Here is a 22,469-nt window from a genome sequence, read left to right on the forward strand (position 1 = left end):
GAATAAACTCTCAGAAGAAAAACTTAATGAAACGAAATCTTTAATGTATCACAGTTATGTCTTCTAGGCTGATGGTGACTGATGATAAATGAACAATTTCCTGTCCAAGTTACGAGTGTGTGAAAATGAAAAAAATAACTTGGATTAAGATTAGGTTTAAAACGACAGTGCATACGACAATCAGGTGGCATGTAAATAAACATAACATGTAGTATCCAAAAATGCAAAGATCATAAGCGATGAACGAGTGTACAAAGGATTCTCCACATGTCACAAGATTCCCAAATATTTCCTGAATACATATTTGTCAAAAGTAAGCTGGATTAAAGGGTTTCCTCCTCATAACATGTAATTCCGTGTTATATATTATTTCTGTGCACAGAAGCAACAAAAATAGACGAAACACGAGATGATGTACACGTTACATATCGATGCGAAGACATGCACTGGGTGAGTATACTTGATTTATCCGTTACGTGAATATTCTTCCAGGGATACTTTCAAGGGGCTTTTCCCCTCCCTTGGAGTTGGCAAACCGCCCCTTACAGTGTAGCTCCCTTACATTTTGATTTTGTCACTGCTGTAGAAAATTTCTAGATGAAAGCTCGCTGGAATTATATCCACAAATAGGGGAAAGTCTTTTTTCGACGTTCTAACGTACGTTGTAGCTGGATGAATGCCTACATGGAGGAAAGAGAATGTATGGCACTTTTCTGTACATGTAGCAATACATACGTAGCTTATAGTACTTTCACTAAGGGTATGATGCTTTGGTCGCACATTACGGAATTATCGTCTCTTGTGTGTCAATTGCGACTGGCTCACAAAAAATTGTGTTGCAGTTTTGTTGTGGAATAGCGTCAGTTAGCGTAGCTGTACTATAGTAGACATCTACGCAAGTTGAGTGATATACATAGTTTGATGGAATTGCTTCCTAACAGAATAGGAAATTATGCGTTCAAGATTAGAGGGCTGTGTCTAGGTATTCACGGTCGTGTAAAAGTGTAAACGTTGGTGTTTAAATAAAATTGATTGTGTTAATCTGTATGTGCCTGCACAATGGCAAATTACCCTATCCATGACCTGGCAGATATGCACCTCGAGATTCAAAGGAAATAACCCAGAGGCGATTAGTTTATATCGTGACCGTCGTCCTCAAAGGAGACTAATTTTATCTGTATTCTTTCCACTCGTCCAAATTCGCATTCTCTTCAATTTCCGCTACGTGAAATCGGAAGCGCACCATGTGGGCAGTTTAATTTGAAAGACAGCGAACTTTGAATGATCATAGACCTTCCTGAAACTAGCAGAACCAAGTGAAGGGCGTAAAAATCCACATTCAACTATAGTGAACGATCAGCAGCAGAGATTTAATGTGAGCGTGTTTTGCAATATGGTGGATAATTTTGTGGTAGGACCTTATTTATTGCCGACTCGCTTGTGTGAGAGGAGTACTTTTTATTTTTACGTAATGTCCTCTCGAAATTGTTAAAACATATACCCTTGAACATAAGACAGTAGATGTGATCCCAACATGAGAGAGCACCTGCACATTTTAACAAAAATATTCAGACCTACCTAAATGAAACATTCCAGATCTTTGGATTGGGGAGAAGGACCTGTGTTATGACGACCTCGTTCACCCTACCTCACGCCCCTTTGATTCCCTTTTTAACGGGGTGATTGAAACGCCTTTTGTATGTAACACCAGCTATGACAGCCGAAGAACTTATTGCTCGAATTAATATAGCTGCGGCAGTCATCTGCGAAATTTCAGGTGTGTTACCGCATGCGGAAAATTTTGCTTCACCGATATCTTTGCAACACGGTCAACGCTCTACAATATCAGACTGTGAACTCTTATTCACAGCTGTTTCCTGTTACACATACTTCATTGCACAAATACTGTACAAGGTACCTCTGGGTATTTCATAGTTTTCCTACTTTGTACGAAACAGAATAAATCGGTAGTTTGAAACTGTATTTCCTTGTATCATTGTGCAACACGCGCAACAGCTTGTGTTTCGTCGGGTTTCATTACTTCTATGCTCCGAATAACTATCTTTCACAGAATAACGTATTACAAAGAGCAGCTTACTTTCGCCCAAATTGCGATGATATCATTAGCGAATATCATTGTTGTCATGTGAAGAATCGCTTGTACTCTCGTTCATCATATATAATCTTTGCCACTTGACTGTCTTACGCACAGTCGTTATAAACCTAATTTTGATCAAAGTTAATTTATCAAAAGTCGTTAATTTATCATCCGTTACCATTACCCTAGAAGATATAACTGTGATGCGATAAAGACTTCTTTTCATTTAAATTCTTCTCCCAAGAGTTTATTTAGTGCTGAGACAAAATAAATCGAATTCTAAGTGTTCTAATTTGAACGCTGTACTATTATTTTTGATTGTTGAAATCTTGTACTTGACTGCTGTACACTTTCCTCATTCAAAGTTTGCTAAAATACTCGAAGGAATACTACAGTTACTTTGGGAGTCACCCTTGCATCGCCATTGCACTACACCCGATTGTACACTAATGGAATCTATAATTAAATATAATGGACATTCTCTTTTGCCCAATTTCGATCCGACATTTTGTTCTCGAGTATAGCTTTTTTTTCATTTTTCCGAAAATTTTAGGGTAGTCATAGCTTCGATGCATCTCTACATCCAGGTTGGTCTATAGTGTCCATTTTATCTCTGGGACAGGAAACACCTCCCGACGTTTACCACTTTCAGTCATACCCCCTTTATATATATATATATATATATATATATATATATATATATATATATATATATATCATCATCATCATCATCATCATAGGTATTCTGCCTTTATTGGCAGGTCACTTGCCGCAGCTGAGAAGCTTCCATGCTCCACGGTCCTCCGCTAAACTTTTCGTCTTTGCGTATGATCTTTCTGTTTTAATATCATCCATTAATTGTAGTCTCCTTCGCCCCCTCCCTCTCTTTCCCGCCACCATACCCTCTAGGACGTCCCTCATGATACAATCTCTTCTTAGGCAATGTCCCAACCAGTTTCTCTTCCTCTTCCTGATAATATCTAAAAGTGTTCTTTTCTCACCCACCATTTCTAACACTCTCTCATTCGTTTTCCGCTCGACCCAACTAACTCTTTCCATTCTTCTCCACACCCACATTTCGAAGGCTTCCAGTCGATTTTCGTCACCCTTACGCAATGTCCACGTTTCCGCCCCATACAGCACAACACTCCACACGAAGCATTTTATGAGTCTTTCTCAACTCTTTGTTCAAGGTCCCACAAAACAGACTTTTCTTTCTTTTAAAGGCTTCTTTCGCCATTCCTATCCTTGCTTTTATTTCACGTTCGCATTTCATGTCATTACGAAGAATACTACCCAGGTATCGAAAACTATTCACTTGTTCTATTTTCTCCCCTCCTACTTTTATATTTGACACAGACCCCTTTGTTCCAATCACCATGGCTTTTGTCTTTCTAACATTTATTTTCATCCCATATTCTTCAAAGCCCCTTCTCATTTTTTCTAACATTTTATTGATTTTCTTTTCAGATTCTGCAACAAGGGCCATATCGTCTGCAAATCTTCTGCATCTAATCATTCTACCTCCTACCGAAATGCCATCATCATCATGTAGGCTCTTTTTCACTATCTCTTCTAGATAGACATTAAATAGTGTTGGCGAGAGGCAGCATCCTTGTCGAACTCCCCTTCCAATTGCACTCTCTTCCGTCAGTTCTTCCACTATCCTAACACTTACTTGCTGGTTCATGTATAAGTTTCTTATGAGTCTTCTATCTTTCCATTCCAATCCTATCTTTGTTAGAACTCCCAACAACAATTCCCAATTCACGCGGTCAAAAGCCTTTTCTAGATCAATGAATACAACATACACCTCTTTCCCTTTTTCTATAAACCTTTCACCGATCACCCTTAATAATCCAATAGCATCTCTTGTGCTCTTGCCTCTTCTGAACCCGAACTGCTCCTCCTCAACATTATTTGTTCTTCCATATATATATAGGGGTGGATAAAAAAATCTAAAAACACTTCATACAAGACACAAGTTTGGCCCTCCACTGTACAATACGTGTTGCGGTTGCCGATCGTTTTTTGTTTTCAATGTGTCATATGCACTTTCCTCTTCAGTCACCAGTAACCAGTTCACCTGTGAGTCTCGTGGTGTGGTAAAATGAGCGACCTGACAGACTTCCAAAGAGGCATGATCGTTGGTGCCCGTCTGGTTGGAGCTTCAGTGGCAACAGTGGCGAACATTGTGGAGGTATCGAAATGCACTATGTCCAATGTTACGAGGGCATACACAATTCATGAGCAAACGATGTCTCCAAACCACAACAGTGGTTGAAAGACAATTCTGTCAGATAGGGACCGGAGGGCATTAAAACTGATTGTAGCAGCTAAAAAGAAGACCACTGCAATGAAAATTACGCCTAAACTCAACTTCGGCCTACAGAACCCGGTTTCATCGAAAACAGTGCGACGGGAACTTCATAAAATGAAAATTCACGGCAGGGCCGCTATCGCCAAACTCCTGGTCACAGCAGTAAATGCGAAGAGGAGTATCCAGTGGTGCAAGGACCACAAGGCGTGGACTCATGATCAGTGGAAACACGTAATGTGGTCTGATGAATCCACCTTCACCTTGTTTCCAACAACCGGTCGTGTTTACGTATGGAGAACACCTTCGCAGGCCTATGATACAGGCTGTCTGCTCCCAACTGTAAAGCATGGGATGGCTGTTACAGTATGGGCAGTGATATCGTGGTTTTCTGCAGGTCCCATTTTAGCCCTGCATGGAATGATGAATGCTGAGGCGTGTGAGGCCATTTTGGGGGACCAGGTTCTACCCATGGCCCAAATATTGTTCCCTAATGGTGATGGCATCTACCAAGATGATTTGGCACCCTGTCACGCTGCAAAAACAGTGAAATCATGGTTTGAGGAGCATGACCAGGAGCTATCACACCTCTCCTGGCTCCCACAATCACCAGATCTGAACATCATTGAGCCATTGTGGTCTGAGTTAGAAAGGCGTGTTCGGTTCCATTACCCTCCACAAGCATTCCTTAAGGACCTGGAGCATGTTTTGGGGGAACAATGGTACAAAATTCCACACACCACGATTCAGGAGCTGTATACGTCCATTCCACGTCGGATCCAAGCTGTTTTGGAAGCAAAAGGAGGCCCCACAGCATACTAGGTATGATTTTCACTTTTGCAAACGTTTTAGATTTTTTTTTGTCTAACCCCTGTATGTTACCCACCAAGGACAATACTTCCGTTGAAAAAAAAATCACAATTGGTAACAATGCTCTTAAATTCAACTTCATTCCATCCAAATTTGCGTCCCCGTATCACTTCATATTTCATTAAAATAGAATACTCAAGTATTGAATTATTCTTGGTGTGTTACTGCCTTCCACACCACTCTCATTGATGGCATAATTTACAGAGAAGTGCCATTATCTAAATAACCAAATAATGTGAAGTATTTACGAATATTTACACGCTCAAAATGAAAAGGCCTAACCTATCACGAAAGAATATTATTGCATTTTATGCCATTTGATCTAAATTAAATATTCCGTTGGTTCGATTGAAATGTCCAGAGAGAGGTGTAATACTTTCACCCAAAGAAATAAAATACTTCGGAAGTCAAAGTGGTTATGCAGTCACACTTTTTTTGTTTCCTCATCGTTCCTTAACTGGATTCCATCAGGAACCTCAAGGTCTCTAATAAATGCAGAGTTTGGTGTCAGTCAATAGGGAAGATTTCCCAGCCAAGAAGTTACAGACATGTCTGAAGTAGTAGTAGTCAGTAGGATAAGCTACAAAAACCGGGAGGTTAAGGAGGTTTTGTAATACAATTCAGATGAGCGGCGTGTGGGCGTGCATTATGTGACAAAATATCCCATGGCCGTTGTTATAGACCTCTGCGCACAGATCACATTGACTTTCATGCACTTCAGCACAATAATGCACCACAAACTCGACGAGTCTTCACTACTGAAGTTGTGGCTTGCAAAACCACCTACTCGAGCAGACAGTAATTTCGTCGTAAGTGACAATCCGATTCATAAAACATACCTTGTTCCTTGATTCACTCAACAACGGCACAATTTAGCGATTTTTTTTTATTTTTTAAATCAGAATTAAGTTCACAAATCGGCGATATGTAATCCATTTTATCCACCACTTTAACCCCAACAGCACTGATAATATTTTTTCTCTATTTAACTATAGATATCTAGTACTTTGAAAGTGTAAATGAAAATCATTCGCAATTCTGCATTCTCCATGGTGAATTTCCGTATCATCCTGTTGAATTATAACAGAAGTGGCCAACGTGTCGACCGGCAAATCGTAAGATAGCCTGCGCTGGCTTGTGTCATAGTATATGTAATGATCACTTCTTGCTTTACGATTTCCTTTAGCGGGATACCGACCAGGCAAGTAGACCCCTAGTGATACCTCAAATTAAAAGTGGCCATCAAAACTAAAAGACACTGTCTCCTGAGTAAATGGGTACCCCAGCCTGTTCCCGTAAGTTGAGTACCTTCCATCCATCAATTGGTTGCGTTATACAGGACTACTTCCTATGGCATGTAAAACGGGAAATTTCATTCAAACCACTCCACTTACTGCCATTACAATCGTTCGTTATTCTCTACTCTTTCTCTCATTATCCTCTACTCAAACAAGTTACATGTACGAACTGTTATCTGCAACAAAAGCATTCAGAAAATAGGCTATACTGTATCTACATTTATATCCACTTATTAACTAGAATCCAACTCTACATTTTGCAATCTACAAGATGAACTAAATTAATTACTCTACTTCCTATGGTATCTATATAAATATCTAAGGGTTACTAAATAAATGTACTGCTTAGCAAACGCATGTACAACTGCAAAGTATCAAAAATTTTTAAAAAATCCTATAATTTAACAAATACATGCAATTCTACACACTACACTAATTTTTTAACAGCACAGACTAATCTTAAAATGTTCCTGTACGTTAAATATACTCTAACTTGAAAGAATAATTGTAACTACCTCGTTAATGAAATTAATGCAACACTTGTAACTGCATTTCATCACTTTCGTAACATTCTATTAAATATTTACGAAAAAAAAGTACTATGTTATGAACAAACAGGGTTCAAGCGGAACCCCATATACTGATCGCAGAGGAACACTGGTATTAAGACATCACCATTAACTATGGCAAAAATCTTTTCCTCAATAAGACATCACCATTAACTATGGCACAAATGTTTTTCTTAAGGCTTAATGCAGCAGCAGTGTTGCAAGTAATTTAACTCCCAACACAAATATTGTCCTTCCAACTTCGGTGTATTTAAATAATGGGCACCATGCACATACCCATTGTAACTAATGAGTTCAGTTATCGGTAAAAAAATAAATATATATATATATTGCATCATATTGAATTACAATACTACCAGGTCACCTGATAACTGCTAGAACGATCAATTCCAATCAAGCAGAGACGGTTGAGTACAATTTAGCAACTTCTGAACATAGTAACGGCTAATACCAACAATCCATGGTACAAACTTGTACCTTAAGAAATCGTCGTGAGTCGTACCTGGGTAGACAACCCGGAGAGTATCTGATGTGGCGCCTGGATGAACGAATTCTCCTCTGGCTGACGCTGGGGCTAGAAAGGGTAGGACGTAATGTCACTGTGACAATTTTGTATTAAGATCAGTATGCAGTACTTCAATTTAATAAGGAACTCAAAGATGAAAATAATTTTCATCCTCTCTCGTTCCGTAAACTATTGTCAAATTCTACCAAAATTACTAAAGATACTTAGGTACAAAATATGTATTTTGAACAGACATAATGCAATAAGTGAACTGGAGAACATATGGTTCAACAAACGTGAAAATTAATCCCTGCTTTAGTCTTTGAATATCTAACATTACATTGTAGTGACTGATATGTATGATAAATGTTGACTTAAAATTCGTAGCTTTGAAGTAACTGAAGTGTAATGCGATCAATTAATCCGTGAAGACCGTGATGACATCTTTCAAGTGAACAAGTATTTTCAAAACAATAGAAAATGGATATTCAAGTTGACATATATGATGGGGATTCTTTTGTAAGTAGTACAAATATTACTTCCCCACAAGATTTACTAAACTCAATAATACACCAGTTCCCTTCTGCTCTTTGAATAATCCGCCTGTACCCCACCTGTTAATAACATAATAGAGATTAATTCGAAAAGAATCGTATAATGTTCCGAGTAACATTGATCTCTTTCACACTTCACTAACTTCAAAAACTAAAAAATAAAACAAAAAAACTTTTTTACTCCTCCTATCGCACTAGCTCGCATACACACACTCACACAATATTTTTTATTATATATATATAATTTCTCTCTCTCTCTCTCTCAAGACAATATATGCAATTTATAAAGCAAGCAAAATTATACTAGAAATCTAATTCTTTCAGAAATTGCATATAATAAACATGACTTGTTAAATGCTAACCTGTGAATCTGGCAAATCTTTTATGACTTTCTTAATCTGTCGTCCCGATTCCCTCCGTGTTGAGATCTTCGCTGATTTTGCATCTGTCAAAGGTTGGTAGGGAGGATCAAATGCATTCGCCGTTGGAGTGGTCGTGTCGGCCTTTCTTTTGACACCTTTTTTAACCTAAAATTAAGGTATATGTCTACAATTCACTTCGGCAAAGAAGACAACTTATACCATTTAATTCAATCTTACAGTAATTTACATTTATAACATAGGACAAAAGAACATTAAAAAAAGCTTCAGTTACCTTTTAATATTTTAAAAGTGCCATAGCCTAAAGAAATAACTCTTCAAAGTCTTCACACTATCAGTAGATGTCACTACCATCTCACTATTGAACTTAAATGCAAATTACTTAAGCCACTCCCACTGCAAACTCCGTTGTCTTATTTTTCTTAAAACTGGACATCCTTCCCAATCCTCCCCAACTGATCTGACAGTTTTAATAAGAAGGAATTTTCAGTACCTGTTTATTGTTTCCAGATCATGTACGACTGGATTAAGAATATAATATAAATAGGTTCTGGTGTTTAAAGAAAGTTAATTTCTTATATTTCAAGCTTATTTTAAAAGTTCTTTACAACATTTTATGTAGATTATAGCCGAGTACAAAGCTGTATTCATCCATTTCAATAGATCTACATTTCAAATGCAGTTCCTGAAGACAGGTACGTCGCAACATTTCTAAAAGTAATAGCATGTAAATCATATTACGAATTTTGCCATTTATGTGCACCAGACATACCTTCTGACAAATTAATTAAACAACTATGACTTTAATACCACACTACTGTAACAAATCAGAAAATTTCGTTTCACTCCATTTGAAAAAATTATTGCACAGCTGCTTCTTACTATGCCCTAAGTGACCTATATGTATTTGCTGCAAACAAACTGGAAGACAACATTTGGTTAACAGGGAATATCATTTCACCAAGCAATGGATTCAGCGAACTTGTTTGAGCTGAATCGCAGTTGTTTATATTTAAGCAAGTAAAACAAGCAGTACACGAAATAGTTAAATATACTGGAAAAGTTACAGAAACGCAACAAACCTGAATGCAGATAGGTGCTGATCCCATATCTTCATCCATATGTAGAAGCTTAAGACAGGAGTTAAACACTCTTGTAAGAAGTACAATAAAGTTCATGATCAAGGCAAGTGCCCTGCATTAAAAAGACTATGTTTCGTTGCCTGCAATGGAATCACTTCGCTTATGTGTGTGCAACACGTAGGAATTTTAATGAGATTGATCAAACACTATCTTCCATCTTGCTGCCCTGTATTACTTGTATTGTCCCCTGTGATCACTAATAACCTGCAGCTTCCTAAACTTTAAAGTCTGCTATGTGCTTCAGTATAAAATAATCTTCCTATCATATTTGGAAATTTTCGTAACCATGTAATACAAAAAGAAACCAACGGCATCACCAGGATTCAAATCTATGGACACTCAATTCTCGGCTTTCTTTAAAACCTACATCACTAGTTGTATGTACTGAATCTCATTCACTACATCATTTTTTCGAATTCTCTAGTCTACCAGAATATATAGTGTAACTCTTCAAGACAACTGCTCTCTATCCAAAACTGCAATACTGTTCATATAGCACAATAGTACGTAGCAAATTGGTTCATTTAGGATTTTGTTGTATTTTTTGTATCTTATATTGGGACAAGGTAAATCCTAACAAGGACGGCTTTCTCAATAACAACAACTTACATCAGATGTTTATCACGTAGAACTATTTGAAACAATACGTCACTCTACTCGCTGCCATCTAAAACTACATAGATGAATCGCATAACCTCTGGGGTAACGTCCCATGAACTTTTTACCTAAATATATTGGTGCCTATTGGTACCTCACAAAATGGAAATACGGAGTTCGCTATTTTCGTGAGCCCAACATACACATTTTACACAAAGCTACTTATTACCTTAGCAGGCTGCGCAGGAGGCATTACCGGTGGCTGCACAGGAGTTTGATTAACAACAGCCTCCGAAGGTGGCGGCTGTCCATCCATTACAGGAGGGGCTGATGCCGGTTGCGCATGGTAACCACCAGCTGGGGGTGGAGCAACCTGTAAGTGAAACATCTCTGATTATTAGACAACATACGAACAATCTGCATGCATGCATAAATATATATTGTGACACTCAAATTGAAGACAAAACCCACACTCTTGAACAAAAAATTGTATCAATATTACTTAGTGTCAGGTCTTGCCAACTTACTCTTAGTACACACTCTTAGTGTCAACTTACAAAAATACGATTGTTAATATACCAAGTCTTCTTGCGAGTTATGTAGTATACTCATCATAACTAAAACTACGTGACACTAGCGCACCGAAAAAAAAACACCAATTCCCAGTATACAACACTGGTTCTTTCTATCGTTAAAGTTGTTAACTGTAGCATGTAACTAAATGACCCACAACTGTTTAGGCATTATCACTGCAGTTAACAAGAGTATATATACCAGTACGCGGTATGAAAAACGTCAGTCTAGATGCACAAAGCAAACATGGCAATGCTAGGGTGAAAGCCATGTTGTTCCGACGTATACATGGACAATTATTTATATATATATATATATATATATATATATATATATATATATATATAAGGACAAGTCAAAAATTATCTATACTTTTCATTCTACAGTTCATTTACATGAAGCTAGGATTATACTATGCACATCTTTTTCTACATAATCTCCCTCCTTATCAATGCACTTGGCCAACGGTCAACAAGCTTACGTATTCCTTCCAAATCAGAGTTGGCAAAAACCATATTTTTTACTGAAAAAACAAAAAAAAAAGTTTTTTGGGTTTAAACCTTTTTTTTTTTTTTTTTTTTTTTTTTAATAATTTGTTCTATGTATTCATATCATATGTCGACAGAAATAAGTTTGTTTCGCCTTGGTGTTATTATGCAACAACCGGGTAATGCTGGAAGGGGTCACATAAGTTTAAGCGGAATCCAAACCGCTTCTCAACTTACATCCGAGAGAAATTGTCCTCAATTTGAACTCGCAACCAGGACTAATTGGCTACAAATACAATACGTCTGCCGACTCACTCACGAAGGACTGCTGATAAAAATATTATCTTCTTGACTGCAACAGAGTCATCCATCACCGACATGGCTTACTTTCTCGCTCCCGTTAAACTTAAGCGCTGATTTTTACATACTTGTTAATGTAATTGTCAAGAGTCATTTCAGAAGGACAAAAAGAAACAGTTGCGCAAGTGAAACCATTATACAGAATTGCATGTGGACAATTTCAAAAGTACTACAGAGCACAACAGAACTAATTTAGTCCAAGTTAGTTAACAACGATAAAGTAAAAATATACTGAACAGAACTTCACGCAATGATCATCTGGAGTTAATTACCAGAGAAAGTCCTCATTACAGAACTTAAAGAGATGCACGGGCACAAAGAGACACGTACTGAATTTCATTGTTCTCCCCCGAGTTGCGTCTATCATTATTCCACTGGCGCAAGGACTCGATTGCATCAAAACACCAATTATGGATTTCACCTGTACAGTCCAGCCATTATATGAAATTTTCGGAAACAATTCATAGAAGTAAAGGAGTTTATAAGAATGTTCTATATACTAATTAATTCATAATAAACATTATAGACAGCCTTGTATGAAAGTTTTATTTAGTTTGTGTTACAGCTTACTGATTCAAATCTTACATAAATAATCAAAATAAACGTTCTGCTCCAGTCGCTATCTTGTAAAATGATTAAACGTCTTCACGAAGTTAAGATATGATAACTAAGAGGTATTCTACGAGGATCGTGTACATTTTGGTACCAAACAGAAACCGGTGGCCACTGTCCAATTCGCTATTGGTTTGGCCAGTGGCCACGAGTTAATAGCGGTACCAAAGTGTTCACCATCCTCTTAGGTATTAACACCAATAACATCGCTTTATGACTTACTGTTCCCGAGATGTTGGCCAAAATAGTTCAGATTTCAGTAAATTTAAAGAGCCATATCTCGGGAAACGTACGTCAGAGATATTTTGCGAATTTTCGCAAGAAAAAGAAGGTGCAGATAAAATGATTTAATTTTACTTGTAGGGACAACCACAGTTATCCTTCCTGCTCCGTCCTTTTTAAGTTCGTTCTAGCAATGCTTTTGGAGCATTCTCAACTGTCTTCCTTAAAGGTTATAAACTGTTTTCTTATAATTCTTCGACTTTTACGTACCTCTAGTAATTCAGTAAGATAAAACTAGGTAGAACCCTATGAAAGGGAAGGTCTACGAACGTACAAACTGTATTCAGGAGGAATCTATGAAAAATATACTCTTTCAAACTAGAGAAAAAAAACGTACATCTATGTTGAACTTATGCATACATATACATACAATGAAGTTCAGTAATTATAATATTGACACAATCAATCGCTAATGAGTTTCATGGTGTAGCGCCAATGACTATCATCAAATCCACATGAAACTACCGCGACAAAATACTTTTTCAAATTAACGGGGGAAAACAAGACTAACTTCATTTTTAGACCGAAGGCACTCATGTGAGCTTGATTGTGCAAAGAACTCAATTTTGAAACAGCAGCATATTTAGGACTCTGTGGTTTTCAATCTGAATTCTTTCTACAACTCGCTTCCATGAGTGTTCTTTTTTCTGTACACAAATTAGATTTTAAAATTAAGATTACCATTGCTTTCCCCCATTCCATTCAATTATAGTATGAACACTGTCAGTTGCTGAGGAGTTTCATGGTCTAGCTTCCATATTGGTTACAGCCTTCTGAAACTTACGTGGAACAACCAAAAAAAAAAAAAAAAGAACTAGTTTTCAAACAAACAGAAATTCATTAAAATCGGTGCAATGAGTCGAAGTTATGCCTCAACATACGCAAATTAAACAGTTAAGCACAGTTAGGTTAAGATTTAGATTTCTGAGCTGTCGGCATCTGTGGCCATGTAGCCTCAGCGAGCACACTATCCGAAGAAAGAAAGGATTGGGGAAAGAAGGAAGCGGCTTGGGACCTATAAGTTAGGTACTACCCCGGCATTTGCCTGGTACGACTGAGGAAAACCCAAGAAAACATCATTCACGGTGGCTAGCCTGAAAAGCATTTAACAGTTTTTCGACCGAGTACCCCCACTGGGAATCGAACCAAAGATCGCTCACACCGAAAGCGAGAGCGTTAGCGACTACGTTACGCGGGACCACACGATTACGTACAGTTAACACTACACCGCTGAGGTGCTTCATGGCCCATCTCCAAAGATTATACCGTAACAATTTACGTTGGGCAATTCAGAATCATGTCCACTCAACACCAACAACAGAAGAAAGCATTATCAAAATTACTGAAACTATGTCGAATTCGTCCGAGAAAATACACAAAGCATAATATATATTTTAAAGAAAATGAGAACCTCCTTCCATTGAAGTCAGTTAAAAAGACATCAAGAGACTCTACACTGGTTACATTAAGGAATTCAAGATGCTGTAGCACAAGTAATTTTAGGAGTGAAAACATAACCACAAATCAAAGCACAGAATTAAATGTGCAACATATAATGTCGTGTGCATATTTAACCTACTACACTACAAGTAGTTTGTTTCTGTTAAGTTAACTTCGAAAACAGCAAATGGTATTTTTGAAATTAGAAATGTTAAAGAAGAAAAATGCCACTGAAGTTTTATTCCTAGGTATAGGCTTCGTGCTACAGATTCTTGAAACGGTTTGATACTCTAGTAGTATTCATTTTTCTTATACGTCATCATGTAACGTACCGGTTTACCGGTAGCGAATACATTAATACCGGTATGCATATTTTCAGTGTTACATGTTCAATGGCTCCCGTATTGTGCAGTTAATTTTATTATCATTATGTTCGTGTTAGCTACATAGGTTAATTGTTGTTAGGCCGGTTTGGTAAACTTTGTGTTCCCTCTGTTATTGTATAATTATATAGATTTAGGCTATTATTCTAAATCTGAGCCCACGTTCGATTTGTAAAACCTATACGGTTAGGCAGAATATGATTATGTATAAATAAATTAACCGGTGTCACAATGTGCATTGTGTTTAAGAAATGCACTACGATAATACATATACAATTCCGATAGTAATAACAAAACATTACTAGTACACTTTAAAATCATATTAAATAATTGAATAGAAGGAGGAGGATTTGTATTGCACACTTTATTAATTTGAAAAATATATTATTGTTACTCACCAAGATTTGAATCCAAATCATATATTTCCATATACAAATATCAATAGGGCGTTAGGCCTAATAATAATGATAATTTAGTGAAATTTTCGTTTGGTACTACCAGACTCAACTAATTGATAATAGTGGGAATATTAAGATTGCGTTTATAGAAGTAAAATTATTAAATTGGAAGAAAGTGAACATCATTCTAATGATAGTTTGTTGATATACCGATTTTTCTAAATTAATGCAATTAATAATAGTGTGAATTAATAATTATACATAAAATAGGTAATGCACGAGTAGTTAGGTATAGAAGAAGAAGAAAGTGTAAGACCAACTGAAGAGGGGGTGCGAGAACTCGTTGTAGAAATTTATTATATTACAAAATTATTTTATCTGTGCTACTAACCTGTGAAAAATTATGATTTCGAAATAACCTAGAAAAGTTTCGATTGCCGAGTTCTCTCGAAATTTAGCAACCTGATGTGGCATTACACCTCCGCTGGTCAATAGCTACTCAACGCCGCCATTAAAGCAGCAAGAAGAGAACAGTATAGCTGATAACCGAAGTTCCCGGCTCCTGGAGAAGGGAAGGTGGGCTGTTATCGGGCTTCCTAAGACTAAGTAATTGCACCTGGCTTCCAGGTAACCAGGGGTTTATTATTCTGAACAGATACACCTATCTGGAATATAATTACCGCTTTTCCAAGATGGCGCCAATGACGTAAAACTTTCTTGTGGAACCGAATAGTTTTAAATTTATATAAAACTGATAACTTTTTTTTTTCTTTTTAATACAAAATGTACAATATAATTAATATGGGTAACTAAATTTCATCTGCGTTACCCATCTCAGTTGTCTACCATAAGGGCCCCCATGTTACTATTGATCGTCAATGACACTTCGAAATTCGTGTGATAGAATGAATCTTAAGTTAGTATGGATTTAAATTAAAACAAAATATTCACTATTGCGTATTCGGACATTTCTTAGTTTACTGTAAAAATTACAGTATGATTAGGTTAGCTTCGGGATGTTTTGTGAAGGGAGGTTGATTCACCTTGTGGCTCTTAATTTTATATGACAGATTAATGCATTGATCCATCACAATAGTCTGAGTTTTTCTTGTATGTTGTTAAAATTACGTTCCACAGTGGTATTGAGAATATCCTGTCAGGTAGTTAATTTTCTTGTCATCAATCATACCATATGTACATAATTCGCTGTTATTATTATTATTATTATTTTGTAGTGCATAAAAATGTAATATGTTGTCCTAGGGCTAGATGCTTGAGCCATATTTAGTATTTGCTACAGTTTTAAAACTCAGATGAAGTTGTATAGTAGCAATACAGATTTAAGGACATTGAGAATATGAGTGACAGATAAGGATATTTATTTTTTTTTTTAATGGAACGTTCAATACTTATTATTAGATGAAAAGAATGGATCAACATTTGGTAGATTTTTTTTTCTTCTTCACTTAATAGTCTGTAAAACCAGTCAATGATATGAATTTAGTATAAAATCAATCATTGTAAACTTCCGTAGTGGGCTACTCAAGATCAATCATTGTCAACTCCCATAGTAGGCTACCTAAAATTTCGATACTAGCCTAAAACAATGATATATTGTGATTAATGTACCGATTCGACTAAACTTTCTTGTGATTATTAAATAGTCCAATCGAAGTATAAATATACAATTTTATTGAACTGTTATGAACTACAATTGTATTAAATTACTAATCAAACTGGATAATACAGAAAATTGTGATATTAATGAACTTCTATCGTACAGAACGTTGACATAAAGTTTTTTTTTTTTCTTTTCAAACTTGTTTCCGTCTTGTAATAATAAACCAAACTGAATTAATAAAATTGTTATTCTAACTTGAGCTTATGATTTTGAATAAACTTATTTGTTAAATCCATACATATATTAATATAAATATATCGATACTAATATGAACAGTGATGCATATAGAGGTCGTAATAATAGAAATATATACGGAATCTTACTGCTGGTTTACTGCTTAAGCAAGACCCAAATGTTATTTTCTAGAACCGAGTCAGTTGCGCGTTATTTCGCTGGAACAGTATTAGTTTTTTCTTTTTTTTTCTTTCTTTTTTTTTCATTTTACCTATTCAAATTTTATAAATTTATGTAGTATATAATGTTTAAAAGTACTCATCACTCTGTTTTATTGGATTTTAAGAATCTTTAGCAAAGTGTTGATCCAATTCAGGATTTGCCTATGAATTATTTTTTTCTTTCGAAATTTTTATTACTTTAAAAGTAGAAGTTTACAACAGCTCCTCGCGTTTTTCATTGGAGCAATTAAAAAGTTTTACATTTAGTAAATTTTGTGTCGGTATTTCTCTCTCCTTTAGGTCTTTTAACGAAACAAGAGTTATGATGTACTTTTGTAACAACGTAAGGCCCGGTATAAACAAGCATGTACTTGTGAGCAATCTTTTTGAACGCATCAGATAGAAAATGTGTTCGAACCATTACTAAATTTCCTTCTTTAATTTCAACATCATTATTTTGCAATTTTCTTTTCCTTTTTGAAAACAATTAGGTTCAACCTGGATGTGACGTCTTGAATTCTGCAATTCTGGAGGCCAAGTTTCCCTAAATCTGTCAACAGTCGAAGAAGAAATAAACAATTCCGCAGGCGTACATTCAATTGCACTATTATATGAATAGTTAAGTAGGTCTTGTGCAGTCTTTAATACAGTTTTCCATTTTGAATGATTATTGCTGCACAACAATCTTACTATACGATTCAATTCTCGATGCGAACGTTCCAGGATCCCGTTAGCCCCCGGGTTGTATGGAAAAATCAAGATATGACGTATTTGATGCTCGTTACAAAAGTTTTTTCATTTCTCGCCTTAAGGACGACTGCTCAAAATGTTTTCCGAAACAGGAACGGAATTGTTCATAAACGTAGAAGTACTATTATTATTCATCGACTCGACAGTAACAGAAGGATAAGGCGGATTTAATGCTGAAGTAACCGAAGTTACCACCGGCATGTTAGAAGAGAAAGAAGAACTAAATATAGGAACTGGAGAACATTGCCCATATGGTGGTTTCAAGTTATACATTCCAGGTACAGCATAAGGGACTGGTCCATTTCCATACACTAAAGGGTAAGGTTGGACTCCATTCATTGGTCTAAATTTGTTAATTCTATTCGTCCTCAAGGTTGATTTTAAATTCCGATTCCTCCTCCAATTTTGACGTTGCTGTCCGTTACCATTTCTAAATTTTTGATTGGTTAACGTTCGAAAATGGTTTTCGTTCCTTAAATTTTCTTTTTCTATCGGTTTTGTTGGAACAGCGTTATAAATTCGAGTCGAGTTAGGTTGCGAAATAAAAGTCTTTCTTATTTGCGGTTTCCTAGTTTGAAATTTTACACCACTGAAATTATCTGGACAAGAATTGGGATTACATTCTAACTCCGCTATCCTCAGTATTAGGTCTTGCACGGTAGTAACCGATCCTAATTTTAAAATTTTCGATTCTTCGCTTGGAAGACAATCTAATATTAAATCCTTTAATTCCTGATCAGAAGGCGATGTCACAATGGAGTTATATTTTTCTACAATATGCCGAACGAATCCTAACAAGGAAGAGTGTTTACTTTTGTCATACAGCAACGAATCGAGGTGCCGCTTTTGTGCCCTCTCCATTCGCTCCGATATGTACTGTAATTTGAATAATTTCACGAAATCTTGAAATGTTTTTATTTGGTTTACCACACTTCTATACCAAATCTTGGCTGACTTTTCTAAACACCTTGCAATTGTGTATAAACGGTCCCTATCGGTTAGTACATACATATTCATCGTTTGCATCAAGTCATCTATAAAAATTTGTGCCACTCCCTGGGTTAGCTGTCCATCAAACCGTGGAAAATAATGTAGTTCGCACAGGTAAGATCCCGCACCCATTTTATATGAGGGACTATTTTCCCATTGTTTACTTGTCTTTTCCAAATCCAAAGTTTCCATTCCTACATTATCATTTACAACTATGTCGACCCTTTTTACATTGCATAACGCACGGTTCGCGACACGACGTCCTCTTTCTCCCAGTTTTATTCCTAAACCGCTGATTTCTATTTTGATATTTATTTATTTCTTCATCCGAAACAGATGAAGAAGATAGATTTATGTGTACGACATTTTCTTCTCGGTTAATTCCCGTCCCATCTCACATAAATACCGGAGTTTCATTGTTTTCATTAGGTATGTTATTCTCGGTTCTAACGGGTTTTGATGGTTTTCCACTCAAATTTTGGTCAATGGGGCTCGAATGAGCTGAATTCTCTTTATTTAGGTGATCATATACTAACGTCTTTAAACTTTCAGTATTTCTTTTACATAAATCGCGCCCATGTCGATATGCATCAACTACATCCCTTTCTAATACTTTCACCATGTTTGTTGTTCTTTCATTTAATTCACGAAGTTTTCGGGTTTCTTCAGCTTGTTGCTCTTTTACAAATTTTGTCTGTTTCTACACTTACACTAACTTTACTAATCTCAACTTTCAATGCAGACATTTCTTTGGTAACAGTTTCTAATTTACACTCCATATCTTCAGTCGATTCTTTCAACCCTAATTTTAAAATACCTACATCAGACCTAACCTTATTCACATCTTTTACTAATATCAGTTATTTCCCTAGAAAATTTCTCCTGAACATCAACTATAGATTCTCCAAATTTAATTTTTGTTTCTTAAATTTCCGATTTAAGCTGTGATACTTCATTTCTTAAGCTCCTCCTTCACAAATGAAAAAGATTCCTTAAGCAATACAATGTCATTACCCATCTTTGACATTTCTGTTTTTAGTTCACCTATATTTGTTGCCATTTCACTACTAATTTCCGTTCTAATAGACGACATTTCTGTTTTGAAGTAACTTATATTTGTCGCTATTTCTACTCTGAATGATGACATTTCTGATCTCAACCCTGCAATAATTGTTGTTAATTTATCTAAAAGAGGACCATCCATTATTTCGATTTCCGGGACAGATTTCCTTGGCTTTTCTTTTCTACCAGTAACAACAATGTCATCATGAACTACAACAGCATTGGCTTCAGTCTGTACATTCATTTCATTATTTACTTCTCTATTTCTCTGCACTTTACATGTGACACAATACCACTTTTCCTCCGATTGTCTTAGAATCTCTAATTCAGCTGATGTCATATTCAAACACTTTATATGGAACCATTGGTCACAGCTTTCACAACAGATAGCTAAATTGTCTTCAGCACTACTGATAATATCACAACAACTGTACTTTTCTGGTCGGTGTTGTCTCACTGATACTTCACTCATTTTTCTACATAGTAATTAGGTCACGCATCTCCAATCTACTATAATTATCCCCACTACAATTACATAATCTCACACCAGTATTACATACTATAGCGAAGCTAATAATTATCCTTGGTTAAGGGTTGCCACTTTGTAAACTTCTACTTTTAAAGTAATAAAAATTTCGAAAGAAAAAAAAAAATCACCTGCAAATCCTGAATTGGATCACCACTTTGTTAAAGATTCTTAAAATCCAATAAAACAGAGTGATGAGTACTTGTAGTGGATCGAATGGACCGAGAGTTACCAAATTTGGGTCACGATACCTTGGTCCCCAGGCTCCAAAAAAGACTTTATATATATATAAATCGTAGAGGCCTCTGCGGGGAGCGTTTACCAGGACCAGACTGGAAACCAGGCAAGTTGACCGACAATTACCGAATTTTGGTCACGAATACCTTGGTCCAGATCCCAGACCAAGGTGAAGCGTTTTATTTTTTTTTTTCAGAATTCGAACCAGGGGTGTCTGGGAGGGGGGGGGGTCTGGACATTTTTAAAAAAGTAGAAAATGACCGATATTGGTGTCAAATTCATAATTTTTGCGGTCGCTGAGATCAATGGTGAAACAGATCGCATTAACTTCCAAATTCGCCCTATTCCTCTGCGGTCCGGAGCCACCAGGGGCAGGGGGGGGGGGCGTACCAAGACATGTAGAAGTAATCCAAAATGAACGATATTAGTATCAAATCTATACTTTTCGCGGTCGCTGAAATGAATAATGATACTCCCATAGGCGTTGATTTCCAAATACAGCCACCATGCCATGGGTATATTCAGCTAGTCTAAAATGTCAAAATTGACAATTCAAAAAATCTCTTTCACAAAACAACCCTCTTTTGCGTTAATAGTATGTGGTTAAAATTTAGTCACTGATACTCGGGAGGGAATATGACAGTTTTATGTTGCGAAATTCAGTTTGTTAATAACTAAATTCTCTTTAGGGATAAGTCAGTTCTCTCATTTACGGTAGTACTTTAAGCACTGTTTTCTTAGGTAAGAAATGAAAATTAACTAAAACATTAAAACAATGAAACACGATACAGCTCTTTATACACGATAATAGAACTTATACACTCATTCTCAGGTTATTCATTTATTTGGAATTTCTTGTAATAACTATTACTTCCTATTAACTACTAGTTTCGCATATTTGGGAATTTACCAAATTATATTTAAGAAATCCATCAACTATCGACCAGATTTTTACCATTCGACAAATACTCGAAAGAAATGGGAACAATACCCCAGTACATCAATTATTTATTGATTTTAGAAAGGCTTACGACTCTGTTACGAAAGCAACATTGTAACACATTCTTATAGAATTTGGAATACCGAAGAAACTAGTCAGATTAATTAGAATATGTTTATATGAATCCCAAAGTAAAGTCCAGGTAGGAAAATTCTTGTCCACAAGCTTTCGAGAATGGCCTGGAACAGAGAGATGCGTTGTCATCATTATTATTCAACTTTGTTCTGGAGTGTGCTATAAGGAAAATCAAGGACAGCAACCAGGGACTAGAGTTGAATGATATTCACGAGGATATGGTATACGATTTTAAATATAAAAACGGAAAATAGAAATGTTCACTGTAGATTCAATGTCCTTGAAAGTTGTTCGAGGGCTTCCTCGAATCATTTGTTTCACAGCGGCAATGTTTTCATCTGACACAGCTGTTGCCGGACGTCCAGCTCTCAATCTTTAAGCGATGTCCGGCCTCTTCTGAATTCACCAAACTACCGAAAAATTGTAGCACGGAAAGGAGCAAGGTCCCCAAATGCCCCTGCAAACGGTCAAGGCTTTGTGTTTCGTTCAAACCACTTTCGAAATCGTGAAGGATCATTGCCCGAAAATGTTCCCCTTCGAGCTCCATTCTAGACAGCCGAATACTGCTCACATCAACAAACAAGTGAAGGCATTACGACGACGCCCATAAGCGCGGCGAGTTGAAACTCGCTTCGCTTTTTCGCTCTGGATACCACTACCTAGTGATATGAGGTGGAAAATTTTCCGTTCTAAAAAAATCAGTAATCAAGTAACAATTCCTCAGTAATCAAAATTGATTGAATTCATGTACAGAAATGTTAAAAACTGAAAGATCGTTTAAAGAATCTGAAAATTTTCAGGGCTTATAGACAATTTTCAGTACTATGTAGGAACAAGTTAAACAATTTTTCATGAATCGAAATAATTTCTGTCTTATATGGAAAAAT

General features: G+C 36.4%; 1 protein-coding gene across 1 annotated transcript in view; it reads right to left on the reverse strand.

Moving 5' to 3' along the window:
• LOC145689431 (bromodomain-containing protein 3-like) overlaps nucleotides 1-22,469 on the reverse strand; it is a gene marked incomplete in the record, with an annotated part of 116,432 nt that overhangs the window by 12,589 nt on the left and 81,374 nt on the right. The window contains 3 exon segments of the mRNA XM_081763589.1: nucleotides 7,655-7,726; nucleotides 8,574-8,738; nucleotides 10,560-10,703. Coding sequence (XP_081619715.1) covers nucleotides 7,655-7,726; nucleotides 8,574-8,738; nucleotides 10,560-10,703 — 381 coding nt within the window.

This window comes from Thermobia domestica, chromosome 7 (assembly GCF_964235325.1).
Source record: "Thermobia domestica chromosome 7, izTheDome1.hap1.1, whole genome shotgun sequence".
NCBI classification, from domain to species: Eukaryota; Metazoa; Arthropoda; class Insecta; order Zygentoma; family Lepismatidae; genus Thermobia; species Thermobia domestica.